Source organism: Artibeus jamaicensis, unplaced genomic scaffold, assembly GCF_021234435.1.
Source record: "Artibeus jamaicensis isolate MK-2021 breed Jamaican fruit bat unplaced genomic scaffold, CSHL_Jam_final contig_781, whole genome shotgun sequence".
NCBI lineage: Eukaryota > Metazoa > Chordata > Mammalia > Chiroptera > Phyllostomidae > Artibeus > Artibeus jamaicensis.
Genome location: NW_026521968.1, coordinates 5780268 through 5798525, shown reverse-complemented (window position 1 = coordinate 5798525; position 18258 = coordinate 5780268). Strand labels below are relative to the sequence as shown.

Below are 18258 nucleotides of genomic sequence, written 5' to 3'. Positions count from 1 at the left end.
TGCTTGCTCAGCTCTTGCCCCACTTCCAATCACTTCTCTCACTTCCCATAAGCAGATAGTGCCCTTTCAAGTGCTGATTCCTAGGTGGATGGGTTTGTGTATGTTCTAGGATCCAGTGGGCCTCTCCAAGAAACTCTCTTGTGAGACTGAGAGTTTTTCCCACCACCACAACACCCACAGAATTTTACAGCCAGAGGTTTTGAATCTTCAGTTTTCTGGTCAGCCAGCCCCTGACTCACCAGCATGGTCCACCACCTTGCTGTGGGTCCCCTCCAGCAGGCTGCCCATCTCTGCCCCTCCTACTGGTCTAGATGAATGTTTCTTTAACTCCTTGGTTGTTGGAGTTCCATGTAGTTTGATTTTCTGGCAGTTCTGGTTGTTCATTATTTTTAAATTGGTTGTTATCCTTCTTTTGGTTGTGTGAGGAAGCAAAGTATGCCTCCGTCTTGGCAGGAGCTTTTTTTTTAAATCATTTTTTATTGTTATTCTACTACAGCTGTCCCAATTTTTTCCCCTTTGCCCTCCTCTGCCCATCCCACCCCCTGCTCCCGCAGTCAACCCCCACACTATTGTTCCTGTCTGTGGGTCATTCATACATGTTCTTTGACTCGTCCCTTCCTCTTCTTTCCACCATTATCCCTCTCCCCACTCCCTTCTGGTCACTGTCGATTTGTTCCACATTCCCATGCCTTTGGTTCTATTTTGTCTGTTGGTTTATTTTGTTCATTAGATTCCTCATGTAGGTGAGATCATATGATATTTGTCTTTCATTGACTGGCTTATTTCACTTAGTTTAATATTCTCCAGTCCTATCCATACTGTCACAAAAGTTAGGAGTTCCTTCTTTCTTTCTACTGTGTAGTATTTCATTGTGTACATTTACTTCTGTTTTTTTTCCACTTATTTACTGATGGGTGCTAAGGCTCTTTCCAGCACTTGGTTATTTTATACAGCACTGCTAAGAACATGAGGTGCACAAGTTCTTCTGAGTTGGTGATTCAGGATTCTTAGGGTATATTCCCAGTAGTGGAATCACTGGGTCAAAAGGCAGTTTCATTTTTAGTTTTTGGGGAGATTTGATACTGTTTTCTACAGTGGCTGCACCAGTCTACATTCCCATCAACAGTGCACTAGGTTTCCCTTTTTCCTACATCCTCACTAACACTTGTTGGTTGATTTATTAATGACAGCCATTCTGGCAGATGTGAAGTGATATCTCATTGTAGTTTTAATTTGCATCTCTCTGATGGCTAGTGATGTTGAGCATTTTTTTTAATATGTCTATGGGCTATCTGTATGTCCATCTTGGAGAAGTGTCTATTCAGGTGCTTTGCCCATGTTTTAATTGGATTGTTTGTCTTCCTGGTTTTTAGTCATGTGAATTATTTATATATTTTGGAGATCAAACCCTTGTTCGATGTATCATTGGCAAATATGTTCTCCCATACAGTCAGTTCTGCTTTCATTTTGATGATGTTTTCTTTAGCTGTGCAGAAGCTTTTTAATTTGGTGTAGTCCCATTTGTTTATTTTTTCCCTTTATTTCCCTTGTCCTCAGTTATATATCAGCAAATATATTGTTATGTGGGATATCTGAAATTTTCTTGCCTATGTTTTCCTCTACAATTTTTATGGTGTCATGACTTATATTTAAATCTTTTATCCATTTTGAATTTATTCTGTTATATGGTCTAAGTTGGTGGTCTAGTTTCACTTTCTTTTTGTGTACACCAGTCCAGTTCTCCCAAAACCATTTATTGAAGAGGCTATTTTTTCTCCATTGTATGCTCCTTCCCCTTTGTCAAGTATTAATTGACCATAAAAACATGGGTTTATTTCTGGGCTCGCTATTCTGTTCCATTGATCTATGTGTCTGTTCTTATGCCAGTACCAGACTGCTTTGATTACAGATGCCTTGTAGTATAGTTTGATATCAGCTATTGTGATTCCTCCTACTTTTTTCTTCTCTCTCAATATTGCTGAGGCTATTTGGGGTCTTTTTTAGTTCCATATAAATGTTTGAAATATTTGTTCTAGGTCTCTATAATATGCTATTGGTATTTTAATAGGAATTGTGTTGATCTATAGAATGCTTTGGGTAGTATGAACATTTTAATGATGTTAATTCTTCTAATCCATGAACATGGTGTATGCTTTCATTTATTTGTGTCTTTCTTAATTTCTTTCTTCAGTGTTCTATAGTTTTCCATGTACAGGTATTTTATCTCTTTCATTAAATTTATTCCTAGGTACTTTTTCTTGTTGCTATAGTTAAATGAGATATCCCCCCCCCAGTTTCTTTTTCTGATATTTCATTGTTGATGTACAAAAATGCCATTGTCTTCCTTCCTTTCATTTGATTGTTTCCCTTCCCTTCCTTATAAATACCCAATGCCTTTGTCTCCTAATCAAAACACTATTTAGGCTTCTGCCTTAAATCAGAGCATCCAGGAGAGATATTCTTTTGAACACAAATAAATGCTTATTACCTCTCACTTTGAAAGGCCTTTTTTTGTTTTTAGGTTAACATATCAAATGTAGCAATAGCCAGATCTCTCCAAAGTCAAGTCATGTTTCCCCTTTTGTGTTTAGTCAATAACTGGGGGGTGATACTTTGGTGACATGTGTTTAACTTGTTCCCTAAAAAATCTTCATCAGTGTTCTAACCTGCATGGGTGATTCCTGCTTGAATTGATTCAAGCTCTATTATTCCTTCCAGATTTACTAGGTGGTAATATTCAGAAAAGAAGCCCTCCTCCTTTCCCCCCTCCGCTCTAGAACATCACTGCGGACTTACAGATTGTTTTATTCACTTATGCTCATTCTTTTTGATGAAATATTTCCTAGGTTTAGTGAAATCCCTTTCTTCAAACTAGTGCTCATGTCCTTTTGTTATACTCCCATTAGTTCTTGAGCACTTCCTTATTTTCTGGCACAAGGACATGGTCCAAGCCCATCTTGTTTTTTTCGCTGTTCCTCACACAAATTAGCTGTTACTTCAAAGAGTCCTGGATTCTTGAAGTGGAAGATGGTATTTGAAACAAGATTGCAGTGTTCGCTGTGCTCATTGCTACGACTTCTAGGTCTAGGACCTTCAGTGTACAGACTTAGAAAAAAGCACTTTAAAAAATTAAGACTTCATATTGATAATTCTGATTCAAATTTAGCATTTAGCATTTTTCCTTATCTTCTCTTACTTTGTATACTATATCTTTTTTCTTTCAGTGAAAATTTTCTTCCTGATAACATTACCATAATTATTTATTTACCTATTCTTAAAGTACATATAAAATAGTTTCAAAGTTAACATTAAATTGCCACTAAAAAGATAAACCTACTTGGTAAAGTTTCAGACTTCTTTGAAAGTGTTTATTTCCTTAACTACATGCTTTTTTTTTAGGTTTTATTTTTTAATTTAATTATTGTTCAAGTACAGTTTTCTGTCATTTACTCCCATCCCAGCCAACCTCTACCCCCATGCTCCCCACCTCCCTCCCATTTCCACCCCCTTTAGTTTTTGTCCATGTGTCCTTCATACTTGTTCCTGTAAACCCTTCCCCTTTTTCCCTGAAATTTCCTCCCCTCTCTCCTCTGGTCTCTGTCAGCCTGTTCTCTATTTCAGTGTCATTGGTTATATTTTGCTTGCTTATTTGTTTTGTTGTTTAGGTTCCAGTTAAAGGTGAGATCATATGGTATTTGTCTTTCACCGCCTGGCTTATTTCACTCAGCATAATGCTTTCCAGTTACATTCATGCTGTTGCAAAGGGTAGTAGCTCCTTTGTTCTTTCTGCTGCATAGAATTCCATTGTGTAAATGTACCATAGTTTTTGAATCCATTCATTTACTGATGGGCACCTAGATTGCTTCCAACTCTTGGCTATTGTAAATTGTGCTGCTATGAACATTGGGGTGCATAGGTTCTTTTGGATTGGTGTTTCAGGGTTCTTAGGATATACTCCTAACAGTGGGATTTTCTTAGAAAATTCCATACTGTTTTCTATAATGGTTGTACCAGTCTGCAATCCCAGCAACAGTGAACTAGGGTCCCCTTTCCCCCACAACCTCTCCAGCATTTGTTGTTGGTTGCTTTGTTTATGATGGCCATTCTGACTGGCGTAAACTGGCATCTCATTGTGATTTTAATTTGCATCTCTTTGATAGCTAGTGATATTGAGCGTCTTTTCATGTGTCTCTGGATACTCTGCATGTCCTCCTTGGAGAAGTGTCTGTTCAAGTTCTTTGCCCACTTTTTAATTGGTTGTCTTCTTAGAGTGGAGTGGTGTAAGTTCTTTGTATATTTTGGAGATTAAACCTTTGAGGTATCATTGGCAAATATGTTTTCCCATACAGTTGGTTCTCTTTTTTTCTTAATACTGTTTTCTTTAGCCATGCAGAAGCTTTTTATTTTGATGAGATTCCATTTGTTTATTCTTTTCTTTATGTCCCTTGCTCTAGGGGACATATCAGTAAAAATGTTGCTACATGAAATATCTGATATTTTTCTGCCAATGTTCTCCTCTAGGACTTTGATGGTGTCACAGCTTATATTTAAGTCTTTTATCCACCTTGAATTTATTTTGGTGTATGGTGTAAGTTGGTGCTCAAGTTTCACTTTTTTGCACGTAGCTGTCCAATTCTCCCAACACCATTTGTTGAAGAGGCTATCTTTACTCCATTTTATGTTATTGTCCCCTTTGTTGAATATTAATTGACTGTAGAGAGTTGGGTTGATTTCTGGGCTCTCTGTTCTGTTCCATTGGTCTATGTGCCTGTTTTTATGCCAGTACCAGGCTTTTTTGATTACAGTGGCATTGTAATACAGTTTGATATCAGGTATTGTGATCCCTCCTACTTTGTTCTTCTTTCTCAGGAGTGAAGCTGCTATTCGGGGTCATTTATGGTTCCATATAAATTTTTGAAGTGTTTGTTCTATGTCTGTGAAATATGCCATTGGTACTTTAATAGGTATTGCATTGAATCTGTAAGTTGCTTTGGGTAGTATGGACATTTTGATGATGTTAATTCTTCCAATCCATGAACAAGGTATATGTTTCCATTTGTTTGTGTCTTCCTTGATTTCTTTCTTCAGTGTTGTGTAGTTTTCTGCATACAGGTCTTTTACCTCCTTAGTTAGGTTTCTTCCCAGATATTTTATTTTTGTTTTTGCTATACTGAATGGGATTTTTTTCCTTGATTTCTGCTTCTGTTGATTCATTGTTGGTATACAAGAATGCCTTTGATTTCTGGATATTGACTTTGTAACTCACTGTTTTGCCAAATTCATTAATTAGTTTGAGCAGGTTTTTGGTAGAGTCTTTAGGATTTTCCATGTACACTATCATGTCATCTGCAAACAGTGACAGTTTTGCTTCCTCCTTTCCTATTTGGATGCCTTTTATTTCCTTTTCTTGCCTGATCGCTGTGGCTAAAACTTCCAATACTATATTGAATAGAAGTGGTGAAAGTGGACATCCTTGTCTTGTTCCTGATCTTAGTGGAAAAGATTTTAGTTTTTGCCCATTGAGTATGATGTTGGCTGTAGGTCTCTCATATATGGCCTTTATTATATTGAGGAATGCTCCCTCTATTCCCACTTTGCTAAGTGTTTTTTATCATAAATGGGTGTTGTACCTTCTCAAAAGCTTTTTCCACATCTCTTGATATGATGATGTGATTTTTGTTTTTGCTTTTGTTTATGTGATGTATTACATTTACTGATTTGTGAATATTGAACCATCCTTGCATCCCTGGGATGAATCCCACTTGGTCATGGTGTATGATCTTTTTGATATATTGGATGCGATTTGCCAATATTTTGTTGAGGTTTTTAGCATTTATGTTGATCAGCGATATTGGCCTGAAGTTTTCTTTCTTTGTTGTGTCTTTATCTGGTTTTGGAATTAGGATGATGCTGGCTTCATAAAAAGAGTTATGGAGGCTTCCATCATTTTGGATTCTTTGGAATAGTCTGTGAAGAATAGAGGTTAGCTATTCCTTAAATGCTTTGTAGAATTCTCCTGTGAAACCATCTGGTCCAGGGCTTTTGTGTGAAGGGAGTATTTTGATTACTGCTTCAATTTCATCAGCTGTTATTGGTCTGTTCAGGCTTTCTGCTTTTTCTTCATTGAGTTTTGAAAGATTATATTTTTCTAGAATTTGTCCATTTCACCTAGGTTTTCAAATTTCTTGGCATACAGTTCTTCATAGTAATTTCTTACAATCCCTTCTATTTCTGTGGTGTCAGTTGTAATCTCTCCTCTTCCATTTCAGATTGTGTTTATTTGGGTCCTCTCTCTTCTTTTCTTGATGAGCCCACTTAAAGGCTTGTCAATTTTGTTTATCTTTTCAAAAAACCAGCTCCTGGATTCATTGATCCTTAGAACTGTGCTTTTAGTCTCTATGCTTAGACTTCATTCTTTATGTGGTCATGTTATTAATTGGATATGCAGTTTTATTTACTTGTTTCCATTTGTACTAAGAGTTTGCCTTTTCATTATTGTTCTTTAAACTCTTTAGATAAATAGAATATTGGCAAGGGTTAAAGCTGAAACTATATAAAAAGTGTACTCAGAGAAATGTTACTTTCCTCATTGGCTCTATGTTTCTACCTACTATTTATAAATAACCATTTTTATTATTTTCTAGTTTATCCTTTCCTTCTCTTTTCTTTTCCCTTAACTTTTATCAAATTGTAATATATACCTTACACTTCTTTTTGCAAAACTAAGTAAATATATAAAAATGTTATTTCCTCATTTTTCTTACACAAAAGATAAGATACCAGGTACCCTATTCTGCATCTTTCTTTTTTCACTTACTGTATGTCCTGGAAAATATTCTATATCAGCTTTTAGGACCAGTTCTATCTCTCTTTTTTCTTTTACACCTGCTTTGTACTCCACTCTCTATATTTATTATAGTTTATTCAGCCACCATCCTATTGTCATTTTGGTTATTTCCAATTTTTTTTATTACTAATGATGCCACCTTGAGTAATGATATATGTGTATGTTGGTTCATATTTTTGGTGGTGTATCTTTTGGAAGATTCCTAGAAATGAAACTGCTGTATTAAAGGTAGATGGTCATATTATTTGTCAGATATTGCCAAATTCACCCCCACCACGGAGGTTGTACTCTTTTGCCCTTCTTTCAGCCAGTTTGCCTGGTGGATGCATATTACACACCGATTATGAAGCATTTTATAAAGATATCTAAGTCAGATTCACCTGCTGGTAGTGAGAGCAATCTGGAGTTGATCTGGGTGTTCTGGGACCTCTAGGAACATGGCCAGGTTTGGGCAGAGTCCTGAATGTAGAGGACAGTTTAAGAAGCTTTTCTGCACTTCTGCCAAGGTGGAGGTGTAGGTGGAAGCACTGTGCTTTCTCGCACAACTAAGTTTAAAAACAACAATGTTTTAGCAACAAAAATGCAGCCAAACCACAGAAAATTGAACTACACGGAAGTCTGACAACAACGAACCCTTCAGCCAAACCAGTAAGGGAGCAGAGCCAGCAGCAAGGCGGGGTCGGGCAGGAAAGATCCACCAGACCAACCCGGGCACGTGACCAAGGTGCGCCAGCAGCCATGGGTGGATCCCAGCTGTGGAGAAGCTGGCGGACCCACTGAAGGCTTATTGTGGTCACACATTTGCGCGCAGATAAACTGGTGAAGGAGCAAGCAGTGAGACGGACTGAGCAGGCCCCAGTGGCTGGAAGTGGCAGAGGGAACCGCCATTGTCCCTCTCTGACCCCGCCCCCACATACAGCATCACAAACCAGTGACTGGGGTGGCCCTGCCCTGGTGAACAACTAAGGCTCGGCTCCTCATACATAACAGGCACAAACAGATCAAAACATGGCTCAACAACAACTCAGAGCCCCAGAGCCAATAAATCTAAGTGATGAAGAAATAGCCAAACTTTCAGATGCACAGTTCAAAACACTGGTGATCAGGATGCTCACAGAACTGGTTCATTTTAGTCACAAATTAGAGGAACATATGAAGGCCAAACTAATTGAAATGAATGCAAATGCACAGGAAATAAATAGTAATGAAAAGGAAACTGGGACTCAAATCAAAGGAGTGGACCAGAAGGAAGAAAAAAATGACCAAAGAGAAAAGGATGAAGAAACAAGAATTCAAAACAACGAGGAGAGGCTTAGGAACCTTCAGGACATCTTTAAACGTTCCAACATACGAATTATAGGGGTACCAGAAGGGGAAGAGGAATAGCCATGAATGGAAAACTTATTTGAACAAATAATAAAGGAGAACTTCCCCAATCTGGCAAAGGAAATAGACTTCCAGGAAATTCAGGAAGCTCAGAGTCCCAAAGAAGTAGGACCCAAGAAGGAACACACCAAGGCACATCATAATTATATTAGCCAAGATGAAAATGAAGGAGAGAATCCTAGAAGCAGCAAGAGCTAAGGGGACAGTCACCTACAAAGGAGTGCCCATCAGAATGTCAGCGGATTTCTCAAAAGACACCTTACAGGCAAGAAGGGGCTGGAAAGAAGTATTCCAAGTCATGACATCCAAAGACCTACATCCAAGATTGCTCTATCCAGCAGAGCTTTCATTTAGAATGGAAGGACAGATAAAGTGCTTCTCAGATAAGATCAAATTCAAGGAGTTCATCATCACCAAGCCCTTATTATATGAAATGTTAAAGGGACTTACCTAAGAAAAAGAAGATAAAAAAGATGAACAGTGAAAGGACAGCAAACTCACAGTTATTAACAACCACACCTAAAACAGAAGCAAACTAAGAGGACAGCTAGATCAGGAGCAGAACCATAGAATTGAAGATCACATGGAGGGTTAGCAACAGGGGAGTGGAGGAGAAGAAGTGGAGAATAGGTACAGAAAATAAGTAGCATAGACGGTAGGTAGAAAATAGATAGGGGGAAGGGCAAGAATAGTATGGGAAATATAGAATCTAAAGAACTTGAGACATGTCATAAACTAAAGGGGGGGAATGGTGGGGGGGTGTGCAGGGTGGAAGGGAATGAAGGGGTGAAATAGAACAACTGTAATGGCATAATTAATAAAATATATTAAAAATAAAAATAAAAATAATAAGAAAAATTAAAAATAATAAAAAATTAAAAAACAAAAACAACAATGACAAAAAAGAAGCTTTTCTAATGGAGTGTAATTAAACCAACTGTCCCGGCTAGTGCCCACCCATATTCTATTGCCCAAACCAACTCAATACACATCTTTCTAGCTTCTGATTGCTAGTACATCTTTTTTCCCCCTTCTGGCTTTCTGGTTCTTGGAGCCCACTCTGTCTTCTGAAAGGCAGGCCAGACATGCTGGGGAGCTCATGCCCCCACCCCGGAGGAGCCTTCAGGAGGAACACTGGCCTGCCGACACTTTCACTTTGGCCCAGGGAGACTGAGTCTGAACCTCTGATCTCTAAAACTGTAAGACAATAAATCATGTTGTTTTAGCCACCAAATTTGTAGTGATTTGTTACGGCAGCCACAGAAAATAAATAAAAGGGCATCTTTAAAAAGTTGCAGCTGACATTATGCTGATTGATGAAAGAATAAATGCTTTCTCCTAAAATCTTTAACAAGGTAATAAGTCCACTCTTTTCACTTCTATTCAACATTGTACTGAAGGTCTTAGATAAAGTGATAATGCAAGAAAAGGAAATAAAAAATGCAGAGTTTGGGGAAAATACAAGTAAAAATGTTATTCACAGACAACATGATCATCCATGGAAAAATCCCACTACTGATGCTAATAGATGAGTTCAACAATGTTGTGGGCTACTGGTCAATATATAAAAACAGTTGTATTTTTATATACTAACAATAAGCAATTAAAAATTAAAACTAAGAAAACAATATTACTTATAGCAGCATTAAAAATACAAAACACATATGGATACATTTGACAAAAGATGAGCAAGCCCCATACTGAAAACTACAAAGCTTTGCAGAAAGAAATTTTCAAGATCTAAATAAATGGAAAATTATACTATAATCATGGACTCTAAATTGATCCATAGTTTTGATGTAATCCCAATCAAAATCTCAGCACATTTTTTAAAGGAACTGACAAGCTGATTCTAAAATTTATATGGAAGCGCAAAATACCTAGAATAGCTGAAACAAACTTGAGTCTTAAGGAACAAAAGTGGAAGACTAACACTGATTTCAAGACATATTGTACTATTAAACTATAGTAATTAAGCCAGCACAATATTGGCCTAAAGATAAATATAAGAATAATGAATGAACTATAATATAGAGTCTAGAAACAGACCCACACATATAAATGATTATTGAGTTTTAACAAAAGTGCCAAGACAATTCAATGGTAAAGAATAATCTTAGCAACAAATGGCGTCAGGACAATTGGATAGAAAAAACAACTTCTATCTTTGCCCCACATCATGAACACAAATTAACTAGAAGTAGACCGCAGGCCTAAATGTAAGAGCCCAATCTATTAAACTTGTAGGAAAAAGCATGAAGTACAAAAGAAAAAGTCGATTAATTGGACTTATTCAAAATAAAAAGAACTTTTGCTCTTCTACAGACACAGTTAAAAAATAAAAAAGGAAGTCACAGAATGGGAGAAAATACTTGCAAAACACACATCTGACAAGAGGTTTATATGTAGACTATATAAAGAACATTCACAATGCAAAATTAAGGCAAACACTTCAGTTTAAAAGCTGGCCAAATATTTGAACAGATACTTCACCAAATAAGATATACAGATGGCAAATAAACACATTACATGATTCTCAACATCATCAGTTATTAGAGAAGTGCAAATTAAAACCACAGTAAAATACTACTACACACCCATTAGAATGGTTAAAATTTAAAAGACTGATTATTTGAAGTGGTGATAGAATCTAGAGCAGCTGAAACTCTCATGCATTGCTGATGGGGATGTAAATTGCTACAACTTATTTAGAAAACAGCTTGGCAGTTTCTTAAGAAGTTAAAACAAACACCATACTACTCTGCCATTTTACACCTAGATATTTATCTGAGAGAAATGAAAATCTATGTTCATATAAAAACCTGTGCAGAAGTTTTCATAGCAACTTTATTTGTAAAAGCCAAACTCAGAAAGCTATCCAAGTGTCCATCAATAGGTGAGTGGAGAAATTATGATACATTCACAATGGAATACTATCAGTAATAAAAAAGGAATGAAATATAGACACATGCTATTACATGGATGAATCTCAAAATAATTATTTTGATGGAAATAAGCCTTATACAAAAGTGTACATATCAGCCCTGGCTGGTATAGCTCAGTGCATTGAGCACAGGCCTGCGAACCAAAGAATTGCAGTTCGATTCCCAGTCAAGGCACATGCCTGGGTTGCAGGCCAGTTCCCAGCAGGGGACCCACGAAAGGCAACCATACACTGATATTTCTCTCCCTCTGTCCTTCCCTTCCTCTCTAAAGATAAATAAACAAAATCTTTTAAAAAAGAGTACATATCATAAGATTCCATTTTATATAAAATTAAAAAAATTTCAAACTAGTCTATAATGGCAAAAAGCGGACCAGCGGGTCTATTGCCTGGGCATAGGGTGGCAGGAAGTAATGAGGAGAAATGTCTCACAAAGGTCATAAGGAAACTTCTGGAAGGTGATGGAAGTGTTCGTTATCTTGAATGTAGTGATGAAATCAATCCAAATTAATCAAGGTTTACACTTTAAATATGTGCAGTTTACTGTACCTCCATACTTGAATAAATGATAAAAAGAGTTATGCAGAGAAGTTTAAGATGTAATTTAGCAGGTAATAAGTATTTACTGTGGGTTCTTTTTCAAAATTTACTGAGGAACATCATTAAGATTTTGTTTTCAAATAAAATTTGTAGAAGAACCCACAGTATCTTGATGATGATATGCATGATGGATTGAATGGAAAGGTGAGATTCTATTAAAATATCTCACTTAATAAAACAGAATTTTCAGTAAATAATCCTCTGCCCCAAATCAGGCTGTCCTGGGATTCAGAGAAAATAGCCTAGTGTTTTACTAGGTCTTTATCTAAGGGGTCATCTATGAAAAATTATTTTAGAAAGGAGATACCCAGTTGGAAACCTGGTCGCATTTTCCAGAGAGGGGGACTGCCCTACTCTAGGGACAGCACGCCCAGGGGCAAAGAATCTGTCCCCATTCCCAAGGCACCCTCGGTCCTGGCACAGTTCTTCTATGATGTTGTGAATCTTGGTGCACCAGTGCTGGGCTCTGGGACCAGCCAAAAAGGTGAGACCCAGATGGGCTCTTCACTCATCAAGGCTACTTAGCCTCTGACATGTTCCAGACAGCAGGCTAAGCTGCCCTACTCTGGTGTGAGCAAGGATAGTGTGCATGCCTAAAGCCCTGGCAGTCCTGGGCAACCCTGAGCCCTGAGCTCAGGGTTGAGACTGTAACCATCTAGCCTGGTGATCATGTTTGCTCTTCCTCTGTGTTCAGGTGAAACACCGTGGCTTGCTGTCAACCTTGCAGCTGCTGTATACTGTGGGGTATTCACTCTCCATTGTCGCCCTCCTCCTGGCTCTCACCGTCCTTCTGTGTCTTAGGTGAGTGGAATGTCTGCTGGCACATGCTCCTTGACTACCTCTAGAAGGCTGCAGGTGATGTCATGGCTCATCAGAATTGGAAAGGAATCCAAGAGAGTCCCTAGTCCATCCATCCCATTTTGCAGGTGAAGGGGGAAGGGAGACCAGGTGTCCAATGACAGGCACCGAGTCACCCAAGTCACAAAGCACAGTGAGAATTGGAATCTGGGCTCCTAAGTCTGCTTTTGCCTCCTTTGGGATAGATAACCTCCTCTGTGCCAGGTTCTGCTCTAAATTCCTAACGAACCCATGACTACCACAGCCCATGCTCACCACAAGTCTGCCAGAGGCATTATTTTTACAGAAGAGATTAAGAACTTCCCCAAAGTAAATTAGTGAGTGGTGGAGGTAGGATTCTAACCCAGGGCCCACTGAATCCAGTTAGCTGTGCTTCCTCAGTGCTCAGGCCCTGTTCTAAGCATGTTACGTGCACTAAATCACTTAAATCTCATTCTAATCAGAATTATCATTAATTCTAATCCCAGGAGATTAGCATTATTGTCAGCACTATTTTCTAAGTGAGTTAACAGAAATATGGAGAGATTGAGTAACTTGCCCAAGATCGCACAGCTGGTGAGTGAGGGAGGCAGGATTACAGCCAGGCAGTCTGGAGCCTGCACATTTTCACTCCCTAATACTCTCTTTCAGAATCCAAAGACTGAGTGCATTTTATTAAATCAAGTTTTTAGAAATTACCCAAGTGAGGTATTTAGAGAACAACTAGGGAGCCCTCTAAAGCTGTCTCATGGTAGAGCCCATTCAGGAATATAATTGGGCACATATGAGGGGCACCCCCCAAAATTCAGAGGGCGCCCTCAAAAATATCTTCTGGAGGGTGGGCCCTCTGTAGAACAGGCTATTCCCCTACGTAAGTGTTCTAGGTACCCACCAGTATTAGTGTACTAGCTGGTGTTGTTGAGAGGCTGTGTTCAGCTTCAGTGAATTTTTTTGAAGAATCTTTCAATGCATTTGCCCATTTCATCATGAGTGATTTACAGGTGCACCTGCCCACACTGAACTGTTTTCAGCAGTTTTTGACCAAAAACAGCACAATCCCCATGCTCCACTCTTCCATTTACCTGATCTCACCCCAAGCAACCTTTTTTGTTGTTTTTCTGGATGAAAAAAAGTCCTGAAAGGGAAATGTTTTGCCCATGTGGAAGAGGTGAAACAAAAAAATGTCAGAAGCTCTAAAAGGCATCAAAATCGATGAGTTCGAAAACTGTTTTGAGCAGTAGAAAAAGTCTTCAGTAGGTGTATTGCATCGAATGCAGAGTACCCTGAAGGTGACTGAAGTTTAAACATGTAAGAATAAATATACATTTTAAATAAATAAATTTTGAATTTATGGAGGTCCCCTTTCATAATGTGGCAGAATGAGAGTCTGGCACAGACACAGGAGAGTTGGCTGGGGACCATGGGGACCTGAATGCTAGTTCGAGAGCAACTCACAGGGCTCTGCTAGCCCTGGGTTTGGCCCTACTTGGCCCTTAATCTTGCATGGCCTGTGACTCCTGCAGCAGAGTCAGGGCTGTCTATGCCACTGGGAGAGCAAGTTTTGAACAATGGGAGAATTGCACAGTCTGTTATCTGCGGCCTCCTCCATGCACCTTCCCAAAGTCTTAAAACCAAACCAGGCGAAGATGACTGGCCAGCCATGCTGGAAGTACCTTTAGCAAGACCTGGGTCAACCAAGTGTCCGTTTTGCATCAGTTCCTGCTCTTGAGTAGTCCCTGGTCTAGTTATGGAGAAGGATGCCTAAATGGTAAAACATAAGGACCTGCTTCACATCTTTTTTTGAGATTAAAAAAAGAACAGCTCTAAAGCAAGGCAGGACTGGGTGTGTGCTGCACACAGGCCCAGGCAGGGCTGTGAGAGTCAGGGACGGCAGAGGCTGAGGATGTGGTTTGACATCATCGGCTAAGACATAACCACCATTGCGGAGGCTCCAGGGGGGTGAGGGACAGGCAACACCTCATTCTGTGCTCAGGTACAGGGTGAGCACTTTTCACTCGTTTTAATTGATTGGATCTCTCCGCAGCCCTTTGATGTAAGTGTTCTTGTTCTTACAGGCAGTAGAGCCTCGGAGAGCCACATTTTAGCCTTAGAGTTGCTCAAATCTCAGCTCTACCATTTACTGCTCTGGGACTTTGGACAGATGACTTAACCTTTCTGCCTCAATCCCCCCAGCTATAAAACCAGGGCAATAATAGTGCCCATCCATGAGTGCGTACGCACATGTAAATGACTTGGAACACAGTGGGGGCATGCTGAACATGTTATATAGGTGTTAGCTATTATCGTCCTTGTTTTGCAGATGAGGAAAAGGAATCACAGAGAAGTCAGATCACATAATCCAGCTTTCCAACTCTGGTGCCCACACTGTGAGCCTCTGCCCTTTGGCGGTAGATACACAAGTGTTTCAGGAACACACCTGTTGGTCTGAGCTGTTCTTTCCTGAGGGAGGGCTCTTGGTTTTCTCCTTGTACAGAAAACTCCACTGCACACGCTACTACATCCACATGAACTTGTTTGCCTCTTTTATCCTGCGAGGCGTGGCTGTGCTGGTGAAGGACGTCATCTTCTACAACTCTTACTCTAAGAGGCCCAACAGCGAGAAGGAGTGGATGTCCTATGTGTCAGAGGTACATCTTTCCACCTGGTGGATCAGTACCGGGAATCAGAGGGCATGGAGCTGGGGCCCCAGAGGGGAGGAGGGAGACAAGGGGTGGGTGTCAAAGGCTTTGTGGTTAGACAGGCAACATCTGACTTGAAAAAAAAGAAAGAAAAGCCTCTCAAAAGTTGGGAAAAGGTAAAGAAAATCATCAGCAGGAAAGTTTACTGAGTGACTACTGAATGGCCCTTGGGTGAGGAATTTTTCCATCTAAAAATAAAAGAAGGAATTAAACTAGAATACCCTTCAAAGCTTTTTCAAATTGAAATCCGCATCTTTTGACATGTTTTTTTTCATTGCTAAACCAACTTTATTCAGTTTTACACAGTATTTTTTAAAAATTTTTTTATTTAGTTATTTTTCAAATACAGTTTTCTGTTTATTTTTCCCATCCTGGGCCACCCCTCCCCCATGCACCCCACCTCCCTCCCATTTCCACCTCCCTTAGTTATTGTCCCTGTGTCCTTTATACTTGTTCCTCTAAATCCCTCCCATTTTTTCCCCTTAAATTCCTTCCCCTCTCCCCTCTGGTCACTGTCCCCCTGTTCTCTATTTCAGTAACTTTGTTTCTATTTTGCTTGCTTGTTTGTTTTCTTGTTTAGCTTCCTGTTAAAGGTGAGATCATATAGTATTTGTCTTTCAACACCATGCTTATTTCACTGAGCATAATGCTTTCTAGTTCCATCCATGCTGTTGCAAAGGGTAGGAGCTCCTTCTTTCTCTCTGCTGCATAGAATTCCATTCTGTATATGTACCACAATTTTTTGATCCATTCATTTACTGACAGGCACCTAGGTTGCTTCCAGCTCTTGGCTATTGTAAATTGTGCTGTTATGAACATTGTGGTGCATAGGTTCTTTGAAATTGATGTTTTGGGGTTCTTAGGATATAATCCTAGCAGTGGAATTGCTGGGTCAAAAGGCAGGTCCATTTTTAGTTTTCTGAGAAAATTCCATATTGTTTTCCATAATGGTTGTACCAGTCTGCAATCCCACCAACAGTGAATTAAGGTCCCCTTTTCCCCACAACCTCTCCAACATTTGTTGTTGGTTGCTTTGTTTATGATAGCCATTCTGACTGGTGTAAAGTGGTATCTCATTGTGGTTTTAATTTCCATCTCTCTTGTAGCTAGCGATATTGAGCATCTCTTCATGTGTCTCTGGATCTTCTCTATGTCCTCCTTGGTGAAGTGTCTGTTCAAGTCCTTTTCCCATTTTTTAATTGGGTCGGTTGTCTTCTTACAGTGGAGTTGTGTAAGTTCTTTGTATATTTTGGAGATTAAGCCTTTGTCTGAGGTATCATTGGCAAATATGTTTTCCCATAAAGTTGGTTGTCTTTTTAATTTAATACTGTTTTCTTTAGCCATGCAGAAGCTTTTTATTTTGATGAGATCCCATTTGTTTATTCTTTCCTTTATATTCCTTGCTCTAGGGGACATATCAGTAAAAATGTTGCTGTGTGAAATACCTGAGATTTTTCTGCCAATGTTCTCCTCTAGGACTTTAATGGTTTCGAGGCTTATATTTAAGTCTTTTATCCACTTTGAATTTATTTTGGTGTATGGTGTAAGTTGGTGCTCAAGTTTCACTTTTTTGCACGTAGCTGTCCAATTCTCCCAACACCATTTGTTGAAGAGGCTATCTTTACTCCATTTTATGTTATTGTCCCCTTTGTTGAATATTAATTGACTGTAGAGAGTTGGGTTGATTTCTGGGCTCTCTGTTCTGTTCCATTGGTCTATGTGCCTGTTTTTATGCCAGTACCAGGCTTTTTTGATTACAGTGGTATTGTAATACAGTTTGATATCAGGTTTTGTGATCCCTCCTACTTTGTTCTTCTTTCTCAGGAGTGAAGCTGCTATTCGGGGTCATTTATGGTTCCATATAAATTTTTGAAGTGTTTGTTCTATGTCTGTGAAATATGCCATTGGTACTTTAATAGGTATTGCATTGAATCTGTAAGTTGCTTTGGGTAGTATGGACATTTTGATGATGTTAATTCTTCCAATCCATGAACAAGGTATATGTTTCCATTTGTTTGTGTCTTCCTTGATTTCTTTCTTCAGTGTTGTGTAGTTTTCTGCATACAGGTCTTTTACCTCCTTAGTTAGGTTTCTTCCCAGATATTTTATTTTTGTTTTTGCTATACTGAATGGGATTTTTTTCCTTGATTTCTGCTTCTGTTGATTCATTGTTGGTATACAAGAATGCCTTTGATTTCTGGATATTGACTTTGTAACTCACTGTTTTGCCAAATTCATTAATTAGTTTGAGCAGTTTTTTGGTAGAGTCTTTAGGATTTCCCATGTACACTATCATGTCATCTGCAAACAGTTACAGTTTTGCTTCCTCCTTTCCTATTTGGATGCCTTTTATTTCCTTTTCTTGCCTGATCGCTGTGGCTAAAACTTCCAATACTATATTGAATAGAAGCGGTGAAAGCGGACATCCTTGTCTTGTTCCTGATCTTAATGGAAAAGATTTTAGTTTTTGCCCATTGAGTTTGATGTTGGCTGTAGGTCTCTCATATATGGCCTTTATTATATTGAGGAATGCTCCCTCTATTCCCACTTTGCTAAGTGTTTTTTATCATAAATGGGTGTTGTACCTTATCAAAAGCTTTTTCCACATCTCTTGATATGATGATGTGATTTTTGTTTTTGCTTTTGTTTATGTGATGTATTACATTTACTGATTTGTGAATATTGAACCATCCTTGCATCCCTGGGATGAATCCCACTTGGTCATGGTGTATGACCTTTTTAATGTGTTGTTGGATGTGATTTGCCAATATTTTGTTGAGGTTTTTAGCATTTATGTTGATCAGTGATATTGGCCTGAAGTTTTCTTTCTTTGTTGTGTCTTTATCTGGTTTTGGAATTAGGATGATGCTGGCTTCATAAAAAGAATTTGGGAGTTTTCCATCCTTCTGGATTTTTTGGAATAGTCTGTGGAGAATAGGGGTTAG

At 38.8% G+C, this 18258-nt stretch overlaps 1 protein-coding gene across 2 annotated transcripts in view; it reads left to right on the top strand.

Annotated features, from left to right (window-relative positions):
- GLP2R (glucagon like peptide 2 receptor) overlaps positions 1-18258 on the top strand; it is a 79986-nt gene that overhangs the window by 19902 nt on the left and 41826 nt on the right. For both annotated transcript variants that reach the window (XM_053672634.1, XM_053672635.1), the window contains 2 exons: positions 12472-12578; positions 15109-15262. In XM_053672634.1, the coding sequence (XP_053528609.1) occupies positions 12472-12578; positions 15109-15262 (261 nt within the window). The remainder of the gene's footprint in view (positions 1-12471; positions 12579-15108; positions 15263-18258) is intronic.